The 25,392-nt window shown below is 35.9% G+C and overlaps 1 protein-coding gene across 1 annotated transcript in view; it reads right to left on the bottom strand.

The window, feature by feature from the left end:
- Positions 1 to 9,857: 9,857 nt before the first annotated feature.
- The window catches only part of ZBTB11 (zinc finger and BTB domain containing 11), a 28,481-nt gene continuing 12,946 nt past the window's right edge, over positions 9,858 to 25,392 (bottom strand). Inside the window, exons 4-11 of the mRNA XM_019711212.3 lie at positions 21,730 to 22,571; positions 21,310 to 21,489; positions 18,304 to 18,549; positions 16,732 to 16,876; positions 15,930 to 16,047; positions 12,842 to 13,000; positions 12,563 to 12,738; positions 9,858 to 12,036 (exon numbers count right to left, since the gene is read on the bottom strand). Coding sequence (XP_019566771.3) covers positions 11,519 to 12,036; positions 12,563 to 12,738; positions 12,842 to 13,000; positions 15,930 to 16,047; positions 16,732 to 16,876; positions 18,304 to 18,549; positions 21,310 to 21,489; positions 21,730 to 22,571 — 2,384 coding nt within the window. The 3' untranslated portion in view covers positions 9,858 to 11,518. The remainder of the gene's footprint in view (positions 12,037 to 12,562; positions 12,739 to 12,841; positions 13,001 to 15,929; positions 16,048 to 16,731; positions 16,877 to 18,303; positions 18,550 to 21,309; positions 21,490 to 21,729; positions 22,572 to 25,392) is intronic.

Below are 25,392 nucleotides of genomic sequence, written 5' to 3'. Positions count from 1 at the left end.
TAGTGTTCTTATTTTCTATTCCACTTCATTGTTGCTGGGGTTTTTTGTTTTCTGTGTGTTTTTGTTGTTGTTTTTTTGTTTTTTTTGCTTTTTTTTTTTTAACAAAGAAGAGACAAATGTTACAATGGTTGCTCTTGCCCAGATTGTTGGCCAAATCAATGGGAGATGTTAAATTATTATTTATTGGAGTCTACCTAACTTAGCACTCAGTTCTATAGCTTCATCTTCCTCCTTCACTGCCAAAGTGTAGTCCTGTGTTCTGTGCCTCAGAAGATCCAGGCATATCTTTGAAAACTAGGTGGGTGAAGGAATTCTCTCACTAGTGTCTATCATTCATTAGTTCTGTATAGCTTCTTAATGTTTATAATACTGCTGACCAATAAGTCCGGTCTTAGTAAAAGAAAAGATTGAGTTACATTTTAAAATTATGATTCTTACCTAGTTTGACCAATTACAAATGAAGGCTGTGAGTTTCAAGTGTTTTTTTTTTAACGATCAAGATTAGCTTGACATACTATGAAGGGATTGTTAAAGTTCTCTTCTGGTCAAGTGAAGATACTTTTTAAATTTTTTAACTTCATTTTGAAAAAATTTCAGATTTACAAAACATATTATGAAAATATAAGGTATTTCCGTGTTCTCCAAATGTTAACATCTTATATTACCACGGGACAATTGTCAAAATCAGGGAATTAACATTATTACAGTATTTTTATCTATTGTACTATTGTTCTACAGACCTTACTCAGATTTCACCATTTGCTCCACTACATGCTTCCTAGTTGAAGATCCACTTCATTATCACACAATGTTTAGTTGTTGTCTCTTTTTAACTCCTTTAATCTAGGACACTTAAGTGTTTGTCTTTTATGACCTTAGACTTTTTGAAAAGTATAGGCCAGTTATTTGTAAAAGATCTCTTAATTTGGGGTTTGCAGTTAATAAGTATTGTGGGAAAATTCTTGGGACCACGTAAATACCCTATTTCTGATCATACTTGTGCCCACTAATTGTCAGGCATTCATGCCCCACCCCCGATGATTCTTAATGTACTGCTTGCCAAATGATGACTTTCTGTTTCTATCATTCTACTATTAGTAGTTGAAATTCTATTATGAGGAAGTTTTCTTCCCCATTCTTTATTCAATTAATGATAATGGGCCCAAATGTTCTTAAGTTACCTTATAGGTTTTAACCCATTACTACCATTTATTTATTTTATTACTCAAAATGTTTCAGATTTGCCCAAGCAGACTCCTTCCAGTTGACCTCATGTCTTTTTGACATGTCCCCATTCTTTTAAAAAATATTTCCTTAATTTAAAAAAATTTTTTTTTTTTAATTGGGAACTATGTTTTGTCAGGGCCCACCAGCTCCAAGTCGTCCTTCAATCTAGTTGTGGAGGGCGCAGCTCACTGCTCCCATGTGGGAATCGAACTGGCAACCCTGTTAAAAGCTCGTGCTCTAACCATCTGAGCCATCCGGCCGCCTAATATTTCCTTAATTTCTGATACCAGAAGATGTACTAGATTCATCTTGTATTTTCTCTACTCCAGTTCTGGAATCAGAGATTTCCCTAAGCATTCATGGTTCTTTTTACTAGAGAATGGTATTCAGAAATCAAAATCAGCATTAGCGTAGTCATTGGTACTGAGATGGTATTGCTTCTAGGCTGCTTGCCAGAGCTAGAAAATGTATGTATGTATACATCTATGTTTCTAGATCTATAGGTCTGACAAGTTCACGAATTTGTTGCACCGGTGTTGCTAACCTTTTTTGATATCAGGGGGATTACTCATTATGAATTTGTACCAACTGGACAAAGAGTTAACCAAGTTTACTAGTTGGAAGTGTTGAAAAGGCCACGTGAAAAAGACAGCCTGAACTTTTCGCCAACAATTCATAGCTCTTGCATCACAACAAGGCACCAGCTCACATGGCACTGTGTGTGAGGGAGTTTTTAGCCAGTAAACAAATAACACTATTGGAACACTCTCCCTACTCACCTGATCTGGCCCCCAATGACTTCTTTCTTTATCCAAAGATAAAGGAAATACTGAAAGGAAGACATTTTGATGACATTCGGGACATCAAGGGTAATACGACGAAAGCTCTGATGGCCATTCCAGAAAAAAAGTTCCAAAATTGCTGTAAGGGTGGACTAGGCGCTGGCGTTGGTGCATAGCTTCCCAAGGGGAGTACTTTAAGGGTGACAGTAGTGATATTCAGCAATGAGGTATGTAGCAGTTTTTCTAGGATGAGTTCCCGAACTTAATTGTCTGACCTCGTATATGTGTGTATCTCCATGACTCCGTATTGATACATCCAATACCAGACCAATACCACAGAATTTATTCTGGTCTTCCTCCTTTCTGTATTTGTAACTCCTGTCCAATAGTAAGAAATCTGACTTTGACTATCCATAATATGTTCACTAAACTTTTTCTAGAATAGTTTTCAGAATTACTAATCCATATATTTCCCTATGTAAAACTACTGATCAGTGCAGTATTTGTGTATAGTTCCATTTCTTTTTAGTCTTATTATGTAATCAAAATACTGTTTTACAAAGTTATATAGATTAGTTCTTTTCTCTGCACCCCCTTTCAGTACAGTTATGTTATTTGTAATGGAATTAATTTGTATTTCATAATGAATGCCCATTTCTTGTTAATTTTTTCTTTGTACGTGAAACATTAGCATACCGTGTTTCCCCAAAAATAAGACCTAGCTGGACAGTCAGCTCAAATATGTATTTTGGAGCAAAAATTGATATAAGACCCGGTCTTATTTTACTGTAAGACTGGGTCTTATATAATAAAGTGTCTCTCCTCCCTATCATTTCTGTCTCATTCTGTCATTTCTATCCTGATTACCTATAGCTAATCTATATGGTTTCTGATTTATCCTTTGTTTCTTCTTGAATTAATGAATAGATGGATGTTTATTATTTCCCCTTTTTAGTGAAAGCATATTATAATTACTTTTACACTTTTTGTTTTTCACTTTGCAGTATACCCTAGAAACTACCAGTTCATGGAGATCTTTCTCAAAAAAAGAAAAAATTAACAGCCACATAGTACTCCACTGTGTGAATATACTATTGTCTATGCAGTTACTCTTACGTATATGGGCATTTCGGTCATTAGGTCATTTCCAATATTTTGCCATTACAGTGCTATAATTTAATAACCTTGTGCATGTGTATTTTCATATTGTTGGGATGTATCTTCCTTAAGGTAAATTCCCAGAAGTAGAATTTCTGGATCAAAATATAAGTACATATGCACTTTTGTTAGATATTGCCAAATTTTCCTCCAAAAGGATTGTACCAGCTTATTTTCCCACTAGGAATTTATGAGAGTGCCTCTTTCCACAGTCTTGCCAACAGGATGTTTGTCATGCTTTTTAATTTTTATGAAATCTGATACATTAAAAAAATTGGTATTTCAGAGTAGTTTAATTTGTACCTCTGGCTATGAGTGAGGTTGAATTTTTTATGTAGTAAACTTTGTTAATCTTTTACTGACTCTCGATTTGATGTTAAGTTGCTGCGAAAGTAATTATGGTTTAGGGCAGCCAGATGGCTCAGTTGGTTAGAGCACCGAGCTCTCAACAACAAAGTTGCTGGTTCAATTCCCACATGGGATGGTGGGCTGCGCCCCCTGCACTAAGGATTGAAAACGACACAACCGGACTTGGAGTTGAGCTGCGCCCTCCACAACTAGATTGAAGGACAACGACTTGCAGCTAATGGACCCTAGAGAAACACACTGTTCCCCAATAAAAATTTTTTTAAAAAGGTATTACTGTTAAAAGCAATGACTAGAAATGGGAAAAAAAATTTTTTAAAGTAATTTCAGTTTAAAAGGTTAAAAATAATTGCAAAATCCACAATTTTGCACCAACCTAACATGAATTTTCCCATGTGTTTTTCTAGTACTATACTAGTTCATTTTAAAATTTAACGGGATTCCTGATCCATTTGGAGTATATTCTTGTGCATTTGTGAGATCAGGATCTAATTTTAGTTGTGATATCTTTATGATATGAAGCCATCCTTATTGAGAGCAATATGGTTTAGCTTCTTTCAAGAGTGTTTTTAAATGTTTCTCAAAATGCTTTTGCGTATTTCTTGTTAAGCTTATTTCTAAAGTATGTAATCTTTGTTGCTATTGAAATGGGGTTTTCCATTATATGCTGGTTATTGTTTTAGGCTATGAAGGCAATTAATTTCTCTGTGTTAATTCTGTATCTTGCTATCTCCTTGAATTCTTTTATTTTTGCATTTTATCATTGATTCGCTAAGATTTTCCAGATGTATCATCATATCAGCTGCAACCAGAGATGGTTTTACTTCCTTACCAATTTTTGTGCCTCTAATTCCTTTTTCTTCCTAATTGCATTGCTAATATCTTTGGTACAATATTGAATAGTAGTAGAAATAATGGGCATCCTTGCCTTATTCTCAGTGGAAATGTCTCCAGTGTTTTACCATTAAATAAGATGCTGGCTTTAGGACTAAGGTAACACGACATTTTGTCGTGTTAAAAATATCCACCAATTCCTATTAAGTGCTTTTATCAGGAATGGGTGTTAAATTTTGTCAAAGGCTTTTTCAGCATTGAATCAATGAAGGAAACCTTTAATAAAAGAATTGTTAACATGAAAACTCTCAGCTGTAGCAGAAGTAGCAACTGCAGGAAGAAAGTACCACCCTTAGGGCCCAGGGAATAAGTGAGCAAGGAAAGACAATATCTTAGAGGCGCCCAGAAGCCGAAATTCAGATCTTTGAGGAGAAGGTTGTGAATGCTTCATGGTAGAGCAGCACAGCAAGCTGCCCATCACAATGAAGACAAATTTTGGAAACCCCTTGATTCAACTTCTGCATGAAATATCCCTGGTGACATATGGCCCTTCTCCCACCCCATAGGAATCCATTGTTGGTTAGCAGTAATTACTGTTTTCAGTTTTTACTTTCTTTCCTTTTACTATACTTTCCCAATGTCCTAACTGATCCTACATTGATAACTGGAGAAATGCGTGGGGAGTAGAGGTATCTCTAAATAAGGTGAATTAGGGTAGCTGTCATGCTAGGGCTTCAGATATGTGAGAATTTTCTCAGACCACCAGCTTTGAGCCTCATCACAATAGACATCCACTTATTTATTGCACATGGACATAGAACTTTTATTCATACCTGTGCACTTTTTTATATAATGTGCTATTATCCTAAATCTGTTTTTTTTCTAAGAGTCCTCTCTCGGAGCATTTTGTCTACAGTATCCATTGAATTCACATTGCTTAATATTTAGAAAATACAAAAACTGTTGTGTACTATGTAAATATCAAAAATGACCGCTATAGCTTTACTGCAAGAACAGTTACCTGAAGTCTTGTATATCTGTCTCACTGGTAAGTCATCCAAATACACTGCAAATGAATTTCACTCAAAATCTAGCATTGTCCTAATCTCATGCTAGTCATACACCTGGAGTTATTTTATTCCTGCTTTTAGAATTCCATAACTAAATCATAGTTGATGTGAAACTTAAATAGGTCAATGGAAACTATGAATTAACCCAGGTAATCATAACTGAAAATAAAACTAAGTTTCTATATAATACATATGTAGAGAATACATAATCTATTATACCCTAAGGAAAAAGAGATCAAAACAAGCAGCAGAACACTTAAATAATGCAAAGAAAGTAACTGAAGGAATGCAAGTACTAATTAGATGTTAAAATATTTGCAGATGATTAAAGCAAATTAACTGAAGATGCAATTGAGAATGAAAAGGTATATGTATGGGGACATGGGGTATATGGGAACTCTGTACTTTTCCACTGTTTTGCTATGAACCTAAAACTGCTCTTTAAAAAAAATAAAGTTTATTTTTTAAAAAAAATCAAGGTGTGAGCAGTGGTTTGACTGATTCACAAAGTACCTCTCTTCACCATAAATAATACTCAGTTTGATATACCCCCCGCCCCCAAATACTATATAATATTAATACTATTGTAATGCTGTGTGTGGACAATAATCGGTATATACCAGCAAATTTCCCTAAACAAGATTGTAGCTATATTTTCAAAGGGCCACTTGAAGAAGTAAATGTCACTTGCCCACCTGATTCTAAAAAAGTGTTTCATTTTATCCTATTTGAATTCTGCGATAGGCATTGCCTATGTAATGTTCCAAGGAAGAAAATGTAATGCTCCAAGGAAGAAAATTGGGAATCATGTATGACTTTTACTGGGCCTTTCTCTGTTAAGTAACTTATGAAGCAACTATTCTTCCATGCTAGCTCTTAAAATAAGGGGCACTGTATAGTGCCACCACGCTGAAATGGAGAATTATGATAGCAGCCACCTCTTGTCACATACAAAGTTACTTCCATTCCTATTGTGGTTTGCTATATACATAGAGCCGTGAGAAAACGGGACTTCCGAGATGAAGCGCAGTTTCAAATATTAATCTGGAAGTAATGTGTGTAAGACAGAAAAGAAAGGAGGGCAAGCATGGCCGCTGAGAAACCAACATTGGTAGCATGCTGCATACATGAGTTTATTTGTTAACGGTGATTAGCAGTAATGGAATAGAAGTAACAAGTCAACAGCATTGCTAAGAAATTCAGTGGCTGAATTAATGGAAGAAATGGAAGCATCCCAGATGATGGGGTGTGGACCTAGGTACCTGGAAGAATGGTAAATGCTAATGAGCCCCGCTCCCTCAGCCACAAAAAGTTGACAAATATACAGAGGGTAACCTTTAAAGTTGAAGAAAAACCTCCCACCATAATTTAGGTAAGTTGGAGATGATGACTGAAAATCCACAGAGGGTTTTCAAGGGGAAGTAGGATATTTGAGGGAATGGCATCATCAAGCCTGACGTATAAGTGCCATTGGTATGGGAGTTGATAAACTTCTGCTGCTTTTGTCTATTTCCACACCTGAATGGGGTTAATATGTATGTGAACTTACATGGCTCTATAGCTCATGGTGTATGCCCATCAAATAGAATTGTGCTAAGGACTTTAATGTGATAGATAGCCAAGCTAACTACTAAAATAATAGTTAAAAGAATATAGCAAGCTAATGGGAATGGCATATTTAAAAAGGCATAAAAAAGGAAGGAATGACAGGCAGGACAAAAAAGCAAACAGTAAAATGACCGATTTATATGTAAACATGTCAACTATATTTTTTAATTGGACTAAACATTCCTATGAAAAGACAAAGATTGGCAACCTGAATTGTTTTTTAAAAAAACTATTCTGTATATGAGATAAACCTTAAATGATAAGAATATGGACAGGTTGAAAGCATAAGGAAGGTAAAATGTACCAAATGAATACCAAAAAAAGCTGATGTAGCTATTATCAGTCAAAGCAGACAAAGCCAGGAGCATTACCCCAAGGTCACTTCATTTTATCCTTTCCTAATGATAAAAGTTTCAACTTACCAGGAAGACAGAATTCTGTTATATGCACCTAATAACAGCTTCAAGATATATAAAGCAAAAATTGCCAGAATAGGAAAAATAGGCAAATCCCCATTCATACAGGGAGAGTTTAACAAATTACTCTTAGTGACAAGTCAAAGCAAGACTAAAAAAAGAAAAAATTTGTAAGGGTACAGAATATTTGAACAACAAAACAATTTGATCTAATTGACACATGTTAAAACAATGCTCCCATAACTGCAGAATATTTTTGAGTTCTCATAAAACATTTACAAAAATTGACCATGTGCTTGTCCATAAAACAACCCTCAGCAAATTTCATAGGATAGAAGATACACAAAATATCTTTCTGACCACAGTGGAATTACATTAGGAATCAATAACAAAATCATAACCCAAAAATCCATGTTTAGAAATAGAGCAATAAATACTCTTCTAAAGTGAAATGTGTCAAAGAAGAAATTATGAGATGTGATTAAACAATACGGTGTTCAGCTTTATTAATCATCTAGGAAATGAAAATTAAAACCACATGGGATATTAAGCACATACGTCTCAGAATGGCTAAAATTAAGCAATAAGACTAAAATTCCACTCTTACCCATATATCCAACAGAAATGTATGCCCATAGATACTGAGAGGATAAAAACGGTCCTTGCAGCATTTTTCATAACCCACTCCCCCAAATAAAATAAGCCAAATATTTATCAATGGTACAATAGTAAAGTTGCAGTATATTTACTGAAATAATTTTTTAGCAGAGCACACAGAACAGACACAGTAGGAATTGAAAATGATCAAAATAAATCCAATCAGCAAGATAAGGAAAGATGAATGGAAAAGGGAAGCAGGAATAAGCACCTATGAAGAACCAAGTAGAAATGCTAGTATAAGAAATGTAATTTTTAATATGAAGAATTTAATAGATAATTGAATAAAAACAGTTAAAGATCAGGTTGAGAAACTCCCAGAAGGTTATCAGAAAGGGAAAAACAGATCAGGAGAATGAAGGGTGTATTAAAGGTAGAAATAAAACTTTCCGAAATAAAAGAGCAACCAGAGGGGAAAAATATTTAAAGAAACACTATTTGGTTTCTAGAATTTAGGAGACTAACATACCTGAAAATCTCTGCTTGACAAGATACATCAAACTCTTTTGAAAATCATACTACTAAGAAAAGGAATGTCCTAGGGTCCCCAAATAAGAGGAAACTGAGTTGAAACTGGAGTAGCCTTGGGGTCCCAGGTTGGGCTGTAGGTGGGCCAAAGGCCTCCCTTGAAGATTAGACCAATGGGCTTGCCCTCACACTGGTCTAAAGTTCAAATTTATAGTTGTTGGTCTCGGGAAACATAATCTGAGAAATTAATATAAAAACAGTACATAGTCATTGGTACGCTTGCAGTAAACAAGCAAACACAACTAACCTAGAAGGATCCATCCTCGACCTAGGTGGGTGGCACAGGATTCCCAAAGATAAGACCCTATTTGAGATTAGCTCATACTCTAAAATTACAAAACTCTTAAGGAATAATCCAATAAACAGCAGTATTAAACTTCAAAACTTCAGATAATAGACTATAAAATAAGCATATTTTAAGTGATTAAAGAAATAAGTTATCTATGCATCTTTGCCCGACAAGCCTCTACAAACTGTAACTGATAAATGTATAGGATCAGGGGAGACAAAGGCTTTTACTGTGTATGTTCCGAACAGATGTGAAACCCCTGTTTAGGAACCTCCAAGGAGATTACAGGTTTGAAAAAGAATCATTGAGCAGGAAGCATCATGCACAAATAATTTACATCAATGCCATTAAAAAAAAAAAAAAGACATTGAAAGTTTGGATTAGCTACAAATTCAGCAGGTAGTCTTGTGAAATTCTGTAAAAAGCCACTGGCTTTTAATAGGACAAATTAAAACCCATGTTAGAGGATTAGTTAATTCATTTCTCTCGATAATACATGCATTTCCGTGACTCACAGCAATGATTCAGATTGCTTAGTAGCAGTAATAGTAACCAGGAAATACCCACAGTTTGGAGAAAGTCATCTGACAACAAAACAATGCGTGTTTCTTAAAAGGAATTGTCATAAATTAAATATAGACGTTTCCGCTATGGTAATATAAAACTGAATTTTTTGAAACTTCACACTTGTTTCTATTTGTATGTAATTCTACACATTTAAATTATCCAATGTTGGCAGTTAATTGCATTACTTTAAATTTCACAGTTAGATTATATTTAAAAGTAAGAAGTTTTAATATGTGTCCCCCCAATGGTTATTTTTTTTGTGTTCAATTCCCCTTCCCTTTAAAACTGGAATAACTTAATAACGTATCAAATAACATACACGAATTGAAAACAGTAACCAGCTCAACTCCAAAGCTTATGCTTTTAAACAAGATTCAACATCTTTTATTTACATATTTATGCCATACATTAATGGTCTTATACAATTAACTAAATCTAATAACAATGGTGAAGATGAAACATAAAAGACACAATTCCAAATTTTAATCAGGATGAAATACATTTTTACTAACTGAAAGATACAATAAACAAATAGCCATTATAAAGTTACAGACTATGTCAATTCACTTAAAACTGAAAGTCAGCCACACAGCTATTGAAATGGAAAATTTGCAAACGCAAATATTACATGTGCAGGTGTAATACATGCATGGCATCACATTTATTCTTTATCTATTAAGCCATTTTTAAAGTAGAATAAGTACGCGTATCTTAATAATATATATATATACATCAAGGCACATTCTTTTCTTGTGCTTTAGGAATGATTTACATTTGATTTGTTTATATCTTAAGTTTACACCTTATATTTGCTTTTAATACTTAAAAGTTTAATTTTAACAATTATAGCTTGTGTGGTAGTTTTCCAGAGGAGAGAAATATGGCATCTCCCCATGGTTATTTTGACAATCAGAAAGTTGGATAGCTTAGAGGTGGGAATTTAAAAATCAGACACACAAATTAATATAATTCTCAGGTAAATTTTAAAAATAATTTAATTTCAACAATTTGGTAGATCATAATCAATTTCTTTAGTATACTATAATGAGGGCTGAAATGAAGACTTTTCAATGTTCTGAAATTACTTGACAATTATATGGTATCCACAGGACTGCTGTAGATATCTATATTGTTATCCTATTTCTAAACTGCAGTTTTTCAACAAAATTGAACAATTAAACATGATACAAGAACTGCAAACATACCAAACCTGGCTTTAACTTGTTCATTCTTCAGTAAAAAAATGAGATCCTTTTTTCCCTCCCATGTGTTGTCCTATGTTATGAAGGAGGAATTTCCCATCCACAGTGCTAATAACAGGGTTCTTTGCTCATGGTCAATTGACTTGCCTTGAAGAGATAGTACAGTAAGGCTTTAATATGCATTACATGCATTTTAATGGCATTTTAAAAATCAGATATTCATTTAAGGGTTCCCCCTATAGATAAGTATACTGTGCAAACTTGATTACAACATTAAGTGCTTTAAATAAAGAATCCCTGACTTATAAGGGCTTAAAATAAATAGTAAGTCAAGAATCACAGATTTGAAGCATTTAAAAAATGTAATATACCTATGCATCCTACTAAAATGCTTTATATTAGAATTTTTTAAATCCATAAATGGAAATGAAATCACAAAACTTCTATATTTTGAGAATAAAAAAAGAAAAAAAGTTGACTGGTGCAGACTTTTAAGCTCAAAGTATATAATAAGGTCAAAATGCAAATGAAAATATACAGTTTTTCATTTGGTACAGTCCTTTACAAACATTAATTCATAAAAAGTATACCATGATAAACCACTGCTATCAAACAGATTTGCTTTCAATTTTTTAAAAGTAAATGGACTTTTCTACAGAACCCAGACAAACTATTCAGAAATGTGGAAACATCACCAAACAGCCCCGAGTCTTGACATACAAACTCCCAGCAGAGAGTCACACAGTACTGTAAACAAATGTTCTGTGAGTTCGGTATACACGAGATGGCACTTTTTCAATCTTCATTACTACATTCATTCTGCTTCCGAAATATGTGCCACCTCTACTTCAACAGTCTGAATAGCTTCTGCAACCTCAGAGAGCTTCTGTCCTTGCTGCTGTGCCAACACATAATTAACCACTTGCATGATGCTTTGGTCAGAAAGAGTAGATACAGAGGGATACTCTTCAGTAGCTGCAACGGCTTCGAGAGCTTCCATAGTTTCTCCTGTCACTACCACAGTCTCAAGTTCTTGAGGACCACTGTTTTCGGGTTCCTGCATGTCTGCTGTTAAGATGCTCACAGCATGCTCCACTTGAGTTCCTTGGTTATGAAACTGAAGGGTATCTTTTTCCAGCATAATTTTGCAAGGCACATAATCTCTGTGGAATTTTGTCATATGTTTACGGAGTGTTCGAGCATCTATGTAGGCTTCGCTACATACAGGACAGACATAGGGCCGCTCACCGGTATGTGTTCTGACGTGGCGTTTTAGGGATCGGGCATCAGCCCAAGCTACTCCACATGTTAAGCACTCAAATGGCTTAACTCCTATTAAAAAAAGAAGAAAAGAGGTGTGTGTGTGGTGAGGTGCAAGTACCAAAATATATTAAAGTGGCCTGATAAATAATGTTTTTCTTTAGTACAGTAGCTCATAAGCCTTTCTACCTTGAATATGGCAATCCTTTATTTAGGACCTATGATTTACCTTAGAATAAACCAGATTCTGTAGTATAATCTCCCGAAAGATGTGCCTGTGGATAAAGGTTACTGAGAGACAATTCTAGTTTCCGTGCACAGTCTCACTTAACCTTCACAGTAATCCTATAATTGTAGGATAAGGAAACAGAGGCTCCAAGTAGTCCATAAAAATGTTGATAAGAGAATATAAGCTCACAAATCAGGTTCAGGATCACCTCTATCACCTGAAAAAAATCTTCCACGATATGGAATAAACCTCTTATCAAGGAAGGTGAGGTAACAGGCAAGAGGGCTGACAAAGGGAGAATCACCATTGCATTGGCTTTTGTTCTCTGTCCATCTACAATATATGTTATATATTATTAACTCTCGTTACCTTCATGGTTGTTCATGTGTCTCCTATACTCTCTCAGCTGAGTGAATTTTCTTCCACATCGTTCACACACCCGTTCCAGGTTTTGCTTTGCTCTTCCTTTTTTCCCATGGGTAGCTTTCTTCACATGCCTTCTGAACAAGGCTTTTTCATAAAATTCTTTGCCACATATATTACACCTAAAATAAGGAGAAAAAAAACTAAAAGCATCAGTATCCATAAGAACTAATCCAAGTACATATGTATCTCAGTTAAGTTCAGATCTTCCTCAAAGTTACCCACCTGTAAGGCTCAGTGACAGAATGAGACTTCACATGGGAATACCAATCTTTCTTCCAACTATAGCATTTATCACAAAACTGGCACTGGAATGGCTTCACACCAAGATGTTTATTCATGTGCTGGCGAAGATCTCTAGCTTCAAAGAAACTTTTTTCACATCTGCAATAATAAAATTCAATCACCCAACTGGATCATCTTATAATTCTTTTAAAACAATTTTCCAAGAATTCAGTATATTCTTGGGTTTCTAGAACTCCACAAGATGACCCCAATTTAAATTAAGAGATTTCACTAGTATCCCAATCTTGCAATAAGGCTGCCGGATGTTAAGTTCTTTCAGCTCCAGACACTAGAAACTTTTAGAAAAAATCATGTGGAGCTCCCAAAGGTTACTACAGAGGACATTTACTTTTTGTCTCCACCTCAACCCTATCTGGTCCCCTTTTTGCCACCTCCTATTCTCTGTCCACGTACTAGGAGGAGGCCTCCCCTTTGACCATAAGGATGGAGCAACTGACTGAGGCCTAAGAGCACAGCATTCCTTTGGCCCGAGTGATTGATTCAGGGATGACCATGTGACTTAATCAGATCCAATGGAAGTAAACCTCAGGGCTTTTATAGGAAATACCAGAAAAGCAGCTCGACAACTTGGGGGTTGAGGGAATATGAGGCTGAAACCTTTGCCCCTGACATGTCCAGATGGAACCTCAGACACACCAAATGCTAATGAATCTATTAGGTTGGTGCAAAAGTAATTTCGTTTTTTGCAATTATTTTTAACCTTTTAAACTGCAGTTACTTTTGCACCAACCTAATACACCCAGTTAACATTAAACCAGAGTCCTCGATTTTACCTTTCATTCAAGCCAGTTTAGGGTTAGATTTTCCTTCACTTACAACTAAAAATATTTTGGTATTTAAAATAATACTGAGTAGGGTGACATAAGCCAATATGTAAGAGTAAGGCATTCCTAAGTCCCATCCCTCCCCAAAAGTAGTGGACAAATTGGCAAAAACTGTCAGAATCAATTTTATTGAAACTCTGGAAACTAATTAAAAGTGACCAGGCAAACATATTCAAGAAACAAATAGTTGAATCTCGGTAAGAGAGCTTTGTGGCATTTGAACTTACTCTGGCCCCGTGCCCCTGCACTGAGGAGACAAGGCTGTATTCCCGCGATGGGACTTATTCTCAAAGAACTGTGGTTGTGTGTTTTGACCTATCTGGTGACTCCCTGAAGGATCGATCCCTTCAAAGGGCTTGCCTTTATTTCGCCTAACTCCCCCATGCTGAGGATTGGAGGGAAGGAAGAGTTTGTTGAAAACCTTTAAAGGCAAATGTATTAGCCACTGCCACCTAGGGCAAGGAATAATAGTTTGATACAAACAATATACAACCCAAAAGACTGGGAAGAATGCTTTGGGGAATAGGGGCTTTGAAAAAACTCTCACATATTCCTAGGAAATATAGAAGTCCACACCCTTACCTAGGGCTGGGCACATGCTCAGAAAAGACCTAAAGAGGCCCCAAGCTCTCACCTCTGGCTGACTGTATATACAGGAAGAGAAAGCCAAAGCAGAGCTGTAAACTGCCTGGCTGAGTACTGAAAACATCCTGGAATTAGACAGTGCTGAAGCTTGCACAACACTGAATGTACTAAAGGCCACTGAATTGTACACTTTAAAATGATGAATTTTATGTTATGTGAATTTTACCTCAATTATAAAAGAGACTTCAGGAGGCTTTGGAAAATGAAAAGAGGGAGAAAGAAAAGGAATCTGAAGAAAGGAGAAACTAGCAGGAGGCCCAGCACTTCAGAGAAACTGCCTAGAAAAAAAGTCTGGCTGGCTCCAGGGGCTATTCTTTCCCACAGTCCTCACCCCCAGGTCCCACAGTTGAAGAATCTCTTTAAATCATTTTTTTTTTTTTTTAAGATTTTATTGGGGAAAGGAAACAGGACTTTATTGGGGGAACAGTGTGCACCTCCAGGCCTTTTTTCCAAGTCAAGTTGTCCTTTCAGTCTTAGTTGTGGAGGGCGCAGCTCAGCTCCAGGTCCACTTGCCGTTTTCTAGTTGCAGGGGGCACAGCCCACCATCCCTTGTGGGACTCGAGGAATTGAACCAGCAACCTTGTGGTTGAGAGCCCACTGGCCCATGTGGGAATCGAACCGGCAGCCTTCAGAGTTAGGAGCACTGAGCTCCAACCGCCTGAGCCACCGGGCCAGACCTCCTTAAATCATTTTAAGTGAGTGATTTGTATGGTATGTGACTTATATCTAAATAAAACTTTAAAAAATCATACATAGGGGCCAGCCTGGTGGCTCAGGTGGTAGGAGCACTGTGCTCCTAATGCCAAGGCCATCAGTTGGATTCCCACATGGGCCAGTGAGCTGCGCCCTCTACAGCTAAGATTGTGAACAACGGCTCTCCCTGGAGCTGGGCTGCTGTGAGCTGCCGTGGGCTACCGTGAGTATCCCGCAGCGAGCGTGAGCAGCCGGCCAGAGCTGCCGTGAGCTGCTGTGAGCAGGTGACCAATGACCGGCGACTGACTGCCTTAGCGGGGGAGCGCAATGCTCATAACACCAGCATGGGCCAGGGAGCTGTGTCCTACACAACTAGACTGAGAAACAATGGCTTGAACCGGAGGGGGAGGTGTGGGGGGGAGAGGTGGAAGAAAGTGAAAAAAAATCATAACTAGCAATATGTAGGCAAAAAGTGATTATAATAAAAAGTAAACAAATAACAGTTTAACATTATCTTCAAATATTTTCTTTTTTCCCAGCTTTATTGAGGTATAATTGACAAATAAAATTTTGAGATACTTGAAGTGTACATCATGATTTGATGTATGTATACATTGTGAAAGGATTCCTTCCATCCAGTTAATTAACACACCCATCACCTCAGATGTGTGTGTGTGTGTGTGTGTGTGTACATTTAAGTTCAACTCTCTTAGCAAATTTCAATTACACTACACAGTGTTATCAACTATAGTCACCTCAAATATTTTCTTTTAAAATCAACTTTGAAATAAACCAAGTAAGAACAAAAGGAAATTAATTGAATGGTTCACATATTAAATACTTACTGAGTACAATGATAGCCTCGAACCTCAGGCTTTGGCTGGTGTTTCTTTAGGTGTTTACTGAGTCCAGAGCCCCTGTGAAAAGACTTTCCACAAACTGAGCAATGGTACTTGGACTCCCCTACAAAAATGAAACCATGTCACAAATCCAGCAATCAAGTGCTCTTACAATAGAATATTTTATGTCATATTTCAGAAGTTATTTTATCAAGGGGACACAGAATCTATAACATTTGGCAGCCACCTTCTAAGAATAACAATAAAACAGGTCAAAATCCTGGTTTTTTCCTCTCAACTATAGTGCTAGCAAGGCTACTACTATCTAAAAAATACGATATGCTTTCATAATCATCTGGATTATAACAGTACAGAGTTGAATACAAGTTCTAGAGCAGATATCTACCCTTTAGCAGCCATTTCCACGTAACTGCTTTTAAGCATTTGAAAATAAGTATGTGTAAAATAAAACTTATAATGAAATTATAAGCCACATACCATGCTGTTACAGCTTCCTAGAGCTTAACTTTTTAAAAGCATGACCATTTCTTTAGGTGCCTTGATCTGAATTATGATTTAATACTCAGTATACATTTTTCTACACTGAGGGAAACAATGAATATTTTTATACAAAGAAAAGCTCTAAAACTAGACTTAAGAACACCTTTTAACTTTACCCTCATTAATAAAAAACTATACACATATAGCCATTAGTATAGCAATGTAATTTCTGAAATAATCACAACATAATCAATAGTAAATTAAAAGTATATAATATGTAACTATGTCAATATATACTTCTCATTACCTGTGTGAATACTCATATGTTCTTGAAGACTCCGTTTGGTAACAAATGACTTAACACATAGTTCACACTGGAACTGCTTTTGTGACTGATGGAGACTCTGGTGTAATTTTAGACCATGCTTGTAGATGAAAGTCTTTCCACAGACCTAAGACAGCACAGGTGTTTAAACCAGTAAAACAGAAAAGGAGATAGGAGCTGTTTCTGGAGAATGCAGACAGAGAAACCAATACACCATTTTAAATAAAAACCTTAAATTATAAACAATAACAAAGTGAAAGTTAAAACAAATGCCAAGGATATTAGCTGGCTGATCATCTTCTGATTCAGTACTGAACAAATACTGCCTATTTTTCTTACACCCATGTGATCACCGGCAGAGTTCAAAGAAATACAAAAGAACCTCATGCTATCCTTGTGAGACTGACAAACACTATACTTTATATATTAATAGTGACATGGGAGCTTCATTAAGAAGATACACTCATTTCCTTTTACACCAACTAGAATAGTGTTTCTCACACTCTGTGATGAAGACCAGTTGTTTTTTCTCTTTCTCCAATGCACTGGGAAGAGATTTTTGTTAAACACAATAAAAATGTCACAACAACTTCAAATTGCCGTGATTGTTTCTAAATGCTCATTCTCCATTTCTGTACTTTCATAGTCCACACATTTTAAGTAGTGCTACACTAGAAGACCAGAGGCCCAATTAAATACTTAGTTTTTAAATAAATGAATAAAATAATGCTTAGGATTTGGCTTCAAAATAACTGAGGGGAGGTGGAAGTAGGGCAGTAAGTGACAGTAATACACAGAACACAAGTGACCATGTGTCGATAACTACTGAATCCAGATGAAGGGTACATGAAAATCTAGTCTCTTCTATCCTATTGGCATGCAAAAGCTAAAACAAAACAAAACACACAAAAAAATGAGAGAGAGAGAGAGAGAGAGAGAGAGAGAGAGAGAGAGAATAGCTGAGAGAGAGAGAGAGAGAATAGCTGAGAGTTGGCTATTGTTTACTCAGGAGTCATATTTTAGCATTTTTAGGTAACCTCAGTCCTCAGCTCTAGAGGAGGATACATAGCTTAGGGAGGATTTTTGCAAAGGTTTGTTTAAACCCTGTGTTCCTTTCGAGTTCAGGTTGGTCCTGCTGAAGGTTACAGGATGACCGGGATGATGAACTGGTTATCCTCACCCACTACATCCTCTGAATCCTAGTAAGTTTCACAAACATTCCTTTTTTTTTTTTTTTTTAAGGAGGGCGCAGCTCACAGTGGTCCATGCGGGGATCCAACCGGCAACCTTAGTGTTATCAGCACCACGCTCTAACCAACTAAGCTAACCGGCCACCCCACAAACATTCTAAATAGATTCATTTTAAATTACAACAAGTTAAACAGCAAATTAAAGAACGTAATTGGGAATCACCCTTCACGTAGGCAACAAACTAAAAAAGTCACAGAATTCCCTGTGACATTTTATAAGAGTGAGGGTGACTCCAGAATCAACCAGTCTCATCACCAGTTAAGTTCCAATCTTCTTTATAACAAAATAAATGTATGGCTTTACCTGGCATGCATGCGGCTTTACACCAGTGTGCTTTAACATATGTATTCGAAGAGAATATAATTTAGGTAACGTCCTTCCACATATGGAACATATAAATTCTCGTTTGGTTCTGCCCTTCTCAGACGGTGTTCCTGATGCCTCAGTAGATGTGGAATTGGAAGCGGATGAGGTGGGCGCAACTTTTCTGGTATGTCGAATTAGGTGTGCTCGCAAGGAGGCACTGTACTGAAACTGTTTTTTACACAACTAAAAGAAAAAGTAAACAAAATTCTGTCTAAATGTAATTCCATTATAAATGTTAAGTGAAACTCTACTCATATTTCAACGTCCCATGTGTTACAATTATGTAAATCAATAAACACATATATTATGTAAAAGACAGCATGTTAGGTATCAGATTATAAAGACGAAAGGGTAAAACCCAGCCCCCTACTCTGGAGAGGTTTATAATCTAACCACAGAAACCAGACTTATATGTACAAAAGGTGAACTATTTAAGAAGAGGCAGTAATCTGAGCAATAAGGTCGGCCTCATCGAGGAGCTAGGTCTGTCTTGAAGGAACTGTAGGACACAAAGACAGAAGAATGCTGTCATTATAGGACTACTAATAAAAGCTGTTAGGTGGAGCAAAAATAGGGGATGGGAAAAGTAGGAAAATGAAACTGTGATGGTCTTTGGATTTTATACTATAGTTGTTGGGGATTCATGAAATCAGTTATATATGCTTATCATCTATAAAACTTATTTTTTTTAAAAATCAATAAAACTCGTCTCTTGGTCCACTTCCTCTTCAGGTGTTTTTTTTGACTCTCATGATGCTTCTCTTTGTAACTCTAAGTCACAGGAATAATGGAAGATGACGCTCTCCTTCACCCCACACTCCCTACACATACGCAAAATCCTTCCCATTACCTTACTTTCTCAATATCATAGTTATATCATAATTTCAATTGATCAATTTTAGTGTTTAGGTTATTTGGATGATGTAAATGTTATTACAGCTGAGCCATATAGTACACTATGATTCCCTTTCCTTTCTTTCCGTTTTCTTTTTTGCTTACTTCTCTGTATTTACTTCTAATTCATCACCAAACCCTTCCCTTGGTTGTCCACTGAGAGGAGATTTAAACACATCACCTTACCAGAGATCTCTATCAAAGCATTATGTCCAGTTCCAACCTCGTTGTTTCCTACACTTGGACTCTTTGTACAATTGGACCCCAAGTTTCCCATGTGTTGCTCATTTTAGTGGAACACCTCTGCCAATAGCTTCCTGAGAAAGGGAGTTTGGGAAGTAAACATTTCCAGACCTTGAATGTCTGGAAAGGTTCTTATTCTACCATCACAAATAAATGACAGTTTGACTGGCTACAGACTCCAAGTTAGACATTATTTCTCTTTAGAATTTTAAAGGCACAGTGACTTTGTCTTTTAGCTCCCACTGTTGCTGCTGAAAAGCCTAAAGTCATTCTAACCCTTACCCTTTCTATGAGACTGACCATCTTTTTTCTCTCTTGCAATTCATAAGATTTTCTCTTTGTCCATATATTCTGAAATTTCGTAATGTATCTAGACAGATTTATTTCCTAAGCATTCATCTTTGGGGCATTCAACATGCCCTTATAACAAGGAAACTTACAGTCTTAAGTTCTAAATTTTTCTTTATTGCATAAATAATTTCCTTCTCTCCGTGTTCCGTTTGTAATTACATGGATATTAAACATCTTAGACCAATCCTCTAAATTTCTTTCTCTCCCACTTTCTAACTTGTCTTTTTGCTTTCTTCTGAGAGATTCAGTCAATTCTATTTCCCAATTTTTCTGGGATTTTTCTATTTATTATCTATTTTATTCCTAAAAAGCTCTTCTGTTCTCTTAATGTACCCTTTTTAAAATATAGTACCTGGTTATTGTTTCATTGATGTAATATTTTCATTTATCTCTGATATAACTCACTTTGTGGTCTGGGTTTTTTTCAAGTTTTTTTTCTCTCTGCAGTCTTGGATTCCTCAAAGATGTTTTTCTCGAAATGTTTATCATGAACCTGATTATTATCCCTGATGTCTTTTCATATTTCAGAATAAGATGTTTAAAAACTTGATTGGAATTTTTGTGTAAGTGGGAGAGTGGGTTGTCAATAAACCACAGGATTTAGTCAGCTGTATCTTTAGGTCTTTTTGTTTAAGGGATTCAGATTTCCTACCTCTGAGAAATATTTTTGCTTTCACGTTAAAGGCCTGGCTGCTAACATTCTGAGCCTTGATTAGGGGAAAAGAACTTAAAATTTTTCAATATTCAGAATGTAAGGTTTTACTTTTCCCTGTTTTGGGAACAGTACATTCACTCTCTCTATATATAGTGTTCTCCAGAGCAGTTACGGTTTTACCTTTTATGGAAAGTAGAAAATGGATCTTTGTCTGAGGGAGGGGTGGTCGGGACTTAATTGCTTCTTAAGAAGACTTTTAACAAACAAATGCACTTCTACTTTCAAAGTAGTTAGTAATACTAATTTCTGAGCTGTTTGGTAGTTTTGCAGTACAATTTCGATTGATTCTTAGCTTTTCCCTAGCACAGTGAAAGCCTAGTACTGAGTCCTTTTAAATCTGCTGAATCAGTTATTACATCTATTTATCAGAGTCCAGAATTTAGTTGCTAAGGTCTCCCCTCCTGTTCTCTTTTCCTTTCTATAAGCTTATATTTTTAAAATGATAATTTTACTGTTGTCTTACTGGGGTATCAGGAGGTACTGATACCCCAGTAAGACAACAGTAAAATTATCATTTTTAAAATATTCTACTGTCACCCCAATAAATTTTTTTAAAACTTCAACTAAATATTTTCTGTCAAGGAAATAACACGTACAAATCACAAGATGACTCTTATAGCAATATAAGGGAGGCAGAGAGACAACGAGAATATAAATGGTGGGATAATAATGAAGCAGTAAGTTGGATTCTACTTATCCTGAAGTTAGAGTCATCGTCAATTAGCTTTCTGGATACTTACTGGACATTTGTAATCTCTAGCTCTTTCATGTTTCAGTGTGTGCATTATAAGGGTATATCTTCTCTGAAAAACCATTCCACATTCCCCACATTTATGAGATGCTTCTTCTTCAGTATTCTCTTTAGCATCCCTTTTTGGCTGTTTCATCTTTTTCCCTCTTTGAACTAATTTCTGGGCCACCTAAGTAATGGATAGAAAACACAATCTAAGTAAATATAATTATTTTGATTTTTAAGTCATGAGTCATGTTATAAATATTGCAAATTCACATTATCTTACTGGTATTTAAAATATTAAGTTGTTTTCCTGCACTTATCCCCTCCCCTTAACCCCAAAATAATTTTCACCATACGTATGAGTTTATCAATAGAATGTTTTCAACTTAAAGCTAAAACTACAAAAGTCAACTCTTCATCATACCTGCTGAACTGCTGACTTGGGAATGGCTTTCCGTTTCTGTAGCTTTCTCTCCATTCCTTTGTGTAGTCGGATATATCCCCCTTCATCAATAGAACGCTGTCGAAGCCTGCTTCTGTAAGTATCATCATCAGGGCCCAGGTCTGCCTTTGCAACCAGATTTTCCTGATCGTTCAAAGATGGGCCAAGGTTCTGCCTATGCTCTGAAATGTCTTCATCACAGACATCCTCAGTTGATGTATCATTTCCCATCTCACTGTTTTCTGGAGAGCTACTAGTTACATTCTCTTTTGAAAGTTTAGGATAAATATTAGAAACTGTGCTATCTTCTCTGCTGTTTAGAGCTTCTAGCTCTGTCTGGTTGTTTTTTGTTACTAAATCAACAGACTCCATTTCAGGTTGGGAATCAGTTATACAGCCTACAGGTGGAGGTGGCAGAGTGGCTTTAGCCTCTGAAGAAACCTGGGGCTCAGGCTGTTGTCCTAGCTCTCGATTCTGCCCAGCTTCTGGCAAGTCTCCATTCACCAGCAGAACAATTTCACAATCCCCAAGTTCAGCAGATAAAGTTGTTGTGGTTCCTTCACTGCTAACCACAGGAGGTGCTGTACCTCCATTTTGTTCTGGTAAGTCCTGAGTAGATGCAACTGTTTGTACTTCACCCTTCTTATACACTGTTAGCTGCTTCTCTTCCATTAGTTTATGTACACTTTCACAGATTTCTAAAACTTCTGACATGAAAAGATGCCGAGCCAAGATGGCTACATCAGCCATGCTACAAAAGTCAAAACTTAGCACAGAAGTATAGGCAAATTCCAGTAAAGGAAGGAAGCTTGCCTTACAGAAACCTATACGAAACAAGACAGGGGACAAAAAAGTCAAATCACCACTAAAACACCTTATAAGAACAATTAATATATGATTATGATAATATAAAATAGAATATAAAGGCAAATACGACCATTTATTCTGCAAATTAAACACCCTGGATTTGTTTTGTGTGCTGGTTGCTTATTAAACCTTGACTAACTCACTTCTATGAGCCGAGTCCCTGAATACCTAAAATAGAAAATAATATCAGACTTACTACCTCAAAGAGTTGTTGTAAGGCAGTCATTTTCAAACTGTACTCCTTAGAACCCCGGGGGTTCCTCAAATTCCCCTCAAGAAACAGCTGCTGGAGAATGGAGGGTAAAAAAAGAGAGGGACGCAGGTGAGTAGGCAGGGTTCAACCAACCTGTCCCCTAATCTTACTTCAGTAAGCATAGCTGTATATTTTAATGATAGAAGTCCAAATAAAAATTGATTGGAAACAAAGGATTCTACTACTAAAAATTTGAAAACAAGGTCAAAAGCAGGGAAATCTATAAAGAATCAGATAATTAAGAGTAGAGGCCATAGGTGTCTGTTGCAACTACTCAACTCTGTCATTGTAGCTAGAAAGGGTAGCCACAGGTAACACACAAATGGGTGTGTCTGTGTTCCAATATAACTTTATTTACAAAACATGAGGGAAACAAGGATTGCCCTTTGGGCTATAGTTTGCCTATCCCTGGTTTAAGGAATGAAATAATTACTATACATTCTTATTTTAGGTATTACATTCTTATTTTATGTGAGAAAATAAGATCAGTTTATTTCTTTTCTAAGTTCTCAGCACTTTACTTTCAAAAGCCATTTTTAATATTCACATAATTTAAAAATCAGAAAATTACACAGTGATATGTCCAATTCCATCTCCATAACCAGTACAATTAAGAATTTATATAGCTTTCCAGAGTTTCTTTATACAGTCAAGCAAATATTCTTACTGTCTTCCAGTAAGTTTTACTATATATATACTGTTCTGTGCCTTGTTTTTCATATATAATAATTTATCTTAGAGATCTTTTATTAAAATATAGAGAACCAAAGCAACCTTTTAAAAATTCATATTTGCTGTGCTCACTTCGGCAGCACTTATACTAAAAATTCACATTTGCTGTGTTTTTCAGTTTTGAGTCAAGGTAAAATGTGGTCCTTTTACATACGCAGATGGGATGGACAAATATGCAAGGAAGCCTTCAACTGTGAGGTACATTAGGAGTTAGGTTGAAAACTGAGGGAACTACACATCCACATCATCATGGTTAATTCAGCCATTCCTAGGAAAGCTGATAATTAAATAGACTGAAGCCAAATTAATCCTGCTATAAATTATGAGACCAAGTTAAATAAGCTTGAGGTAAGTAAAAATATTTCTTAAAAAAAAAAAAAAAAATACCAAAAAAATAATGTATTTTGGTCTTTTACCTAGTACCTTTTTAAATTTCTAAGTATGAAATCATAAGAAAATTTTACCATGAAAGAATTAACACTGTTCCAAATAACGCTTTGTATATCTAAGGCCATTTTTTCAAAGGTACAAGTCATGTTTACTATAAAATACTATAAACACAAAATAAGAAAATAAAAAAATCACTCATAATCTTACTGCCAAACGATAATAGATAATTTTGGTATTTTGTTTTCACCCCTAGCCTTTTTGCATACAAGTGTACACAAATACACACTCTGCAAAACATTTTAATCAGAATGAAATGGATAATTTTGCAAGATGATAAACTTCCAGAGCTCTGTTGCACACAATGGGAAAAAGTTAATATTACTGAACTGTACATTTAAAAGTCATCAAGAGGGTAAATTTTATATTATGTGTTTTTTATGAAAATTTAAAAATTTCAAATGGACAGTGGTTATAGATTAAAAATATATATATGACAGGTACTTGCACATCCAGCAGTGTGGCAGACTGGGATGCCCTGAAGGACCCACATACTAAAAGAAAATGCTAGATGAAAATATTTTTAAATATTTTAAATTTACCCAGTGCTCCAACACTGAGTGGAACCAGTAGAGAAATGTTCCTTGAGTCGTCAAGACCACAGCCAGGCTTACTTTGGTGGGTTTCTTTTTTTTTAAATTACGGTAATAATATACATAACACTTTGGTAGTCATAAAAACCTCAAGATGATAACGTAAACTAGTCCCAGACTGCTAAAGCCCTCAGTATCTAAAGAAGCAAATGTTTCCTCTACAGAAAACACCTTCAACTCAGACTCAAAGATTTCCCACAGAGTTCTAAAGAATATGAATTCAGTGTATACATATTTTAAAAAAAAAAAATCACAAAGAAAAAAGGCACCATGAACAAAAGCTAGCAGAAACAAAGAGCATAAGTCAAACCAGCAAAGATTTTAAGTATTGCTATGATCAGATATAGAAAATAAAGGGTGGCATACCAGTAGAGCAAAAGATCATAAAAAGAAGCTCCCTAAGAGACATCTGAAAAAGAACTAAATAGAACCTCTAAAAATGGAGACATAAATTGGAATTAAAAGCTCAATAAATGAATTTAACAGAAAATTAGATGCAGCTAAAGAGTGAACTAGAATTTTCCAGAATAATCTACAAAGAAACGAACAAAATATGAAAGAGAGACAATATAAAGTGAGAATGTCTGTCTAATTGGAGTTTCAGAAAGGTAGAAGGCAGAGAAAGAGACAGAGACAATTTTTGAACAGAGATATTGGCTGAGAGTTTTTCTCAACAATAGTCTCAATTTCCATACAAGATAGTTTAAAGTCAAATATCCTCATACCGGATTAAGAACAAAATCCAGAAATGTG

This window comes from Rhinolophus sinicus, chromosome 17 (assembly GCF_057876585.1).
Source record: "Rhinolophus sinicus isolate RSI-liver-muscle chromosome 17, RSI-T2T, whole genome shotgun sequence".
Taxonomy (NCBI): domain Eukaryota; kingdom Metazoa; phylum Chordata; class Mammalia; order Chiroptera; family Rhinolophidae; genus Rhinolophus; species Rhinolophus sinicus.
The sequence above is the reverse complement of the archived record's forward strand: the minus strand, read 5'-3'. Positions and strand labels throughout refer to the sequence as shown.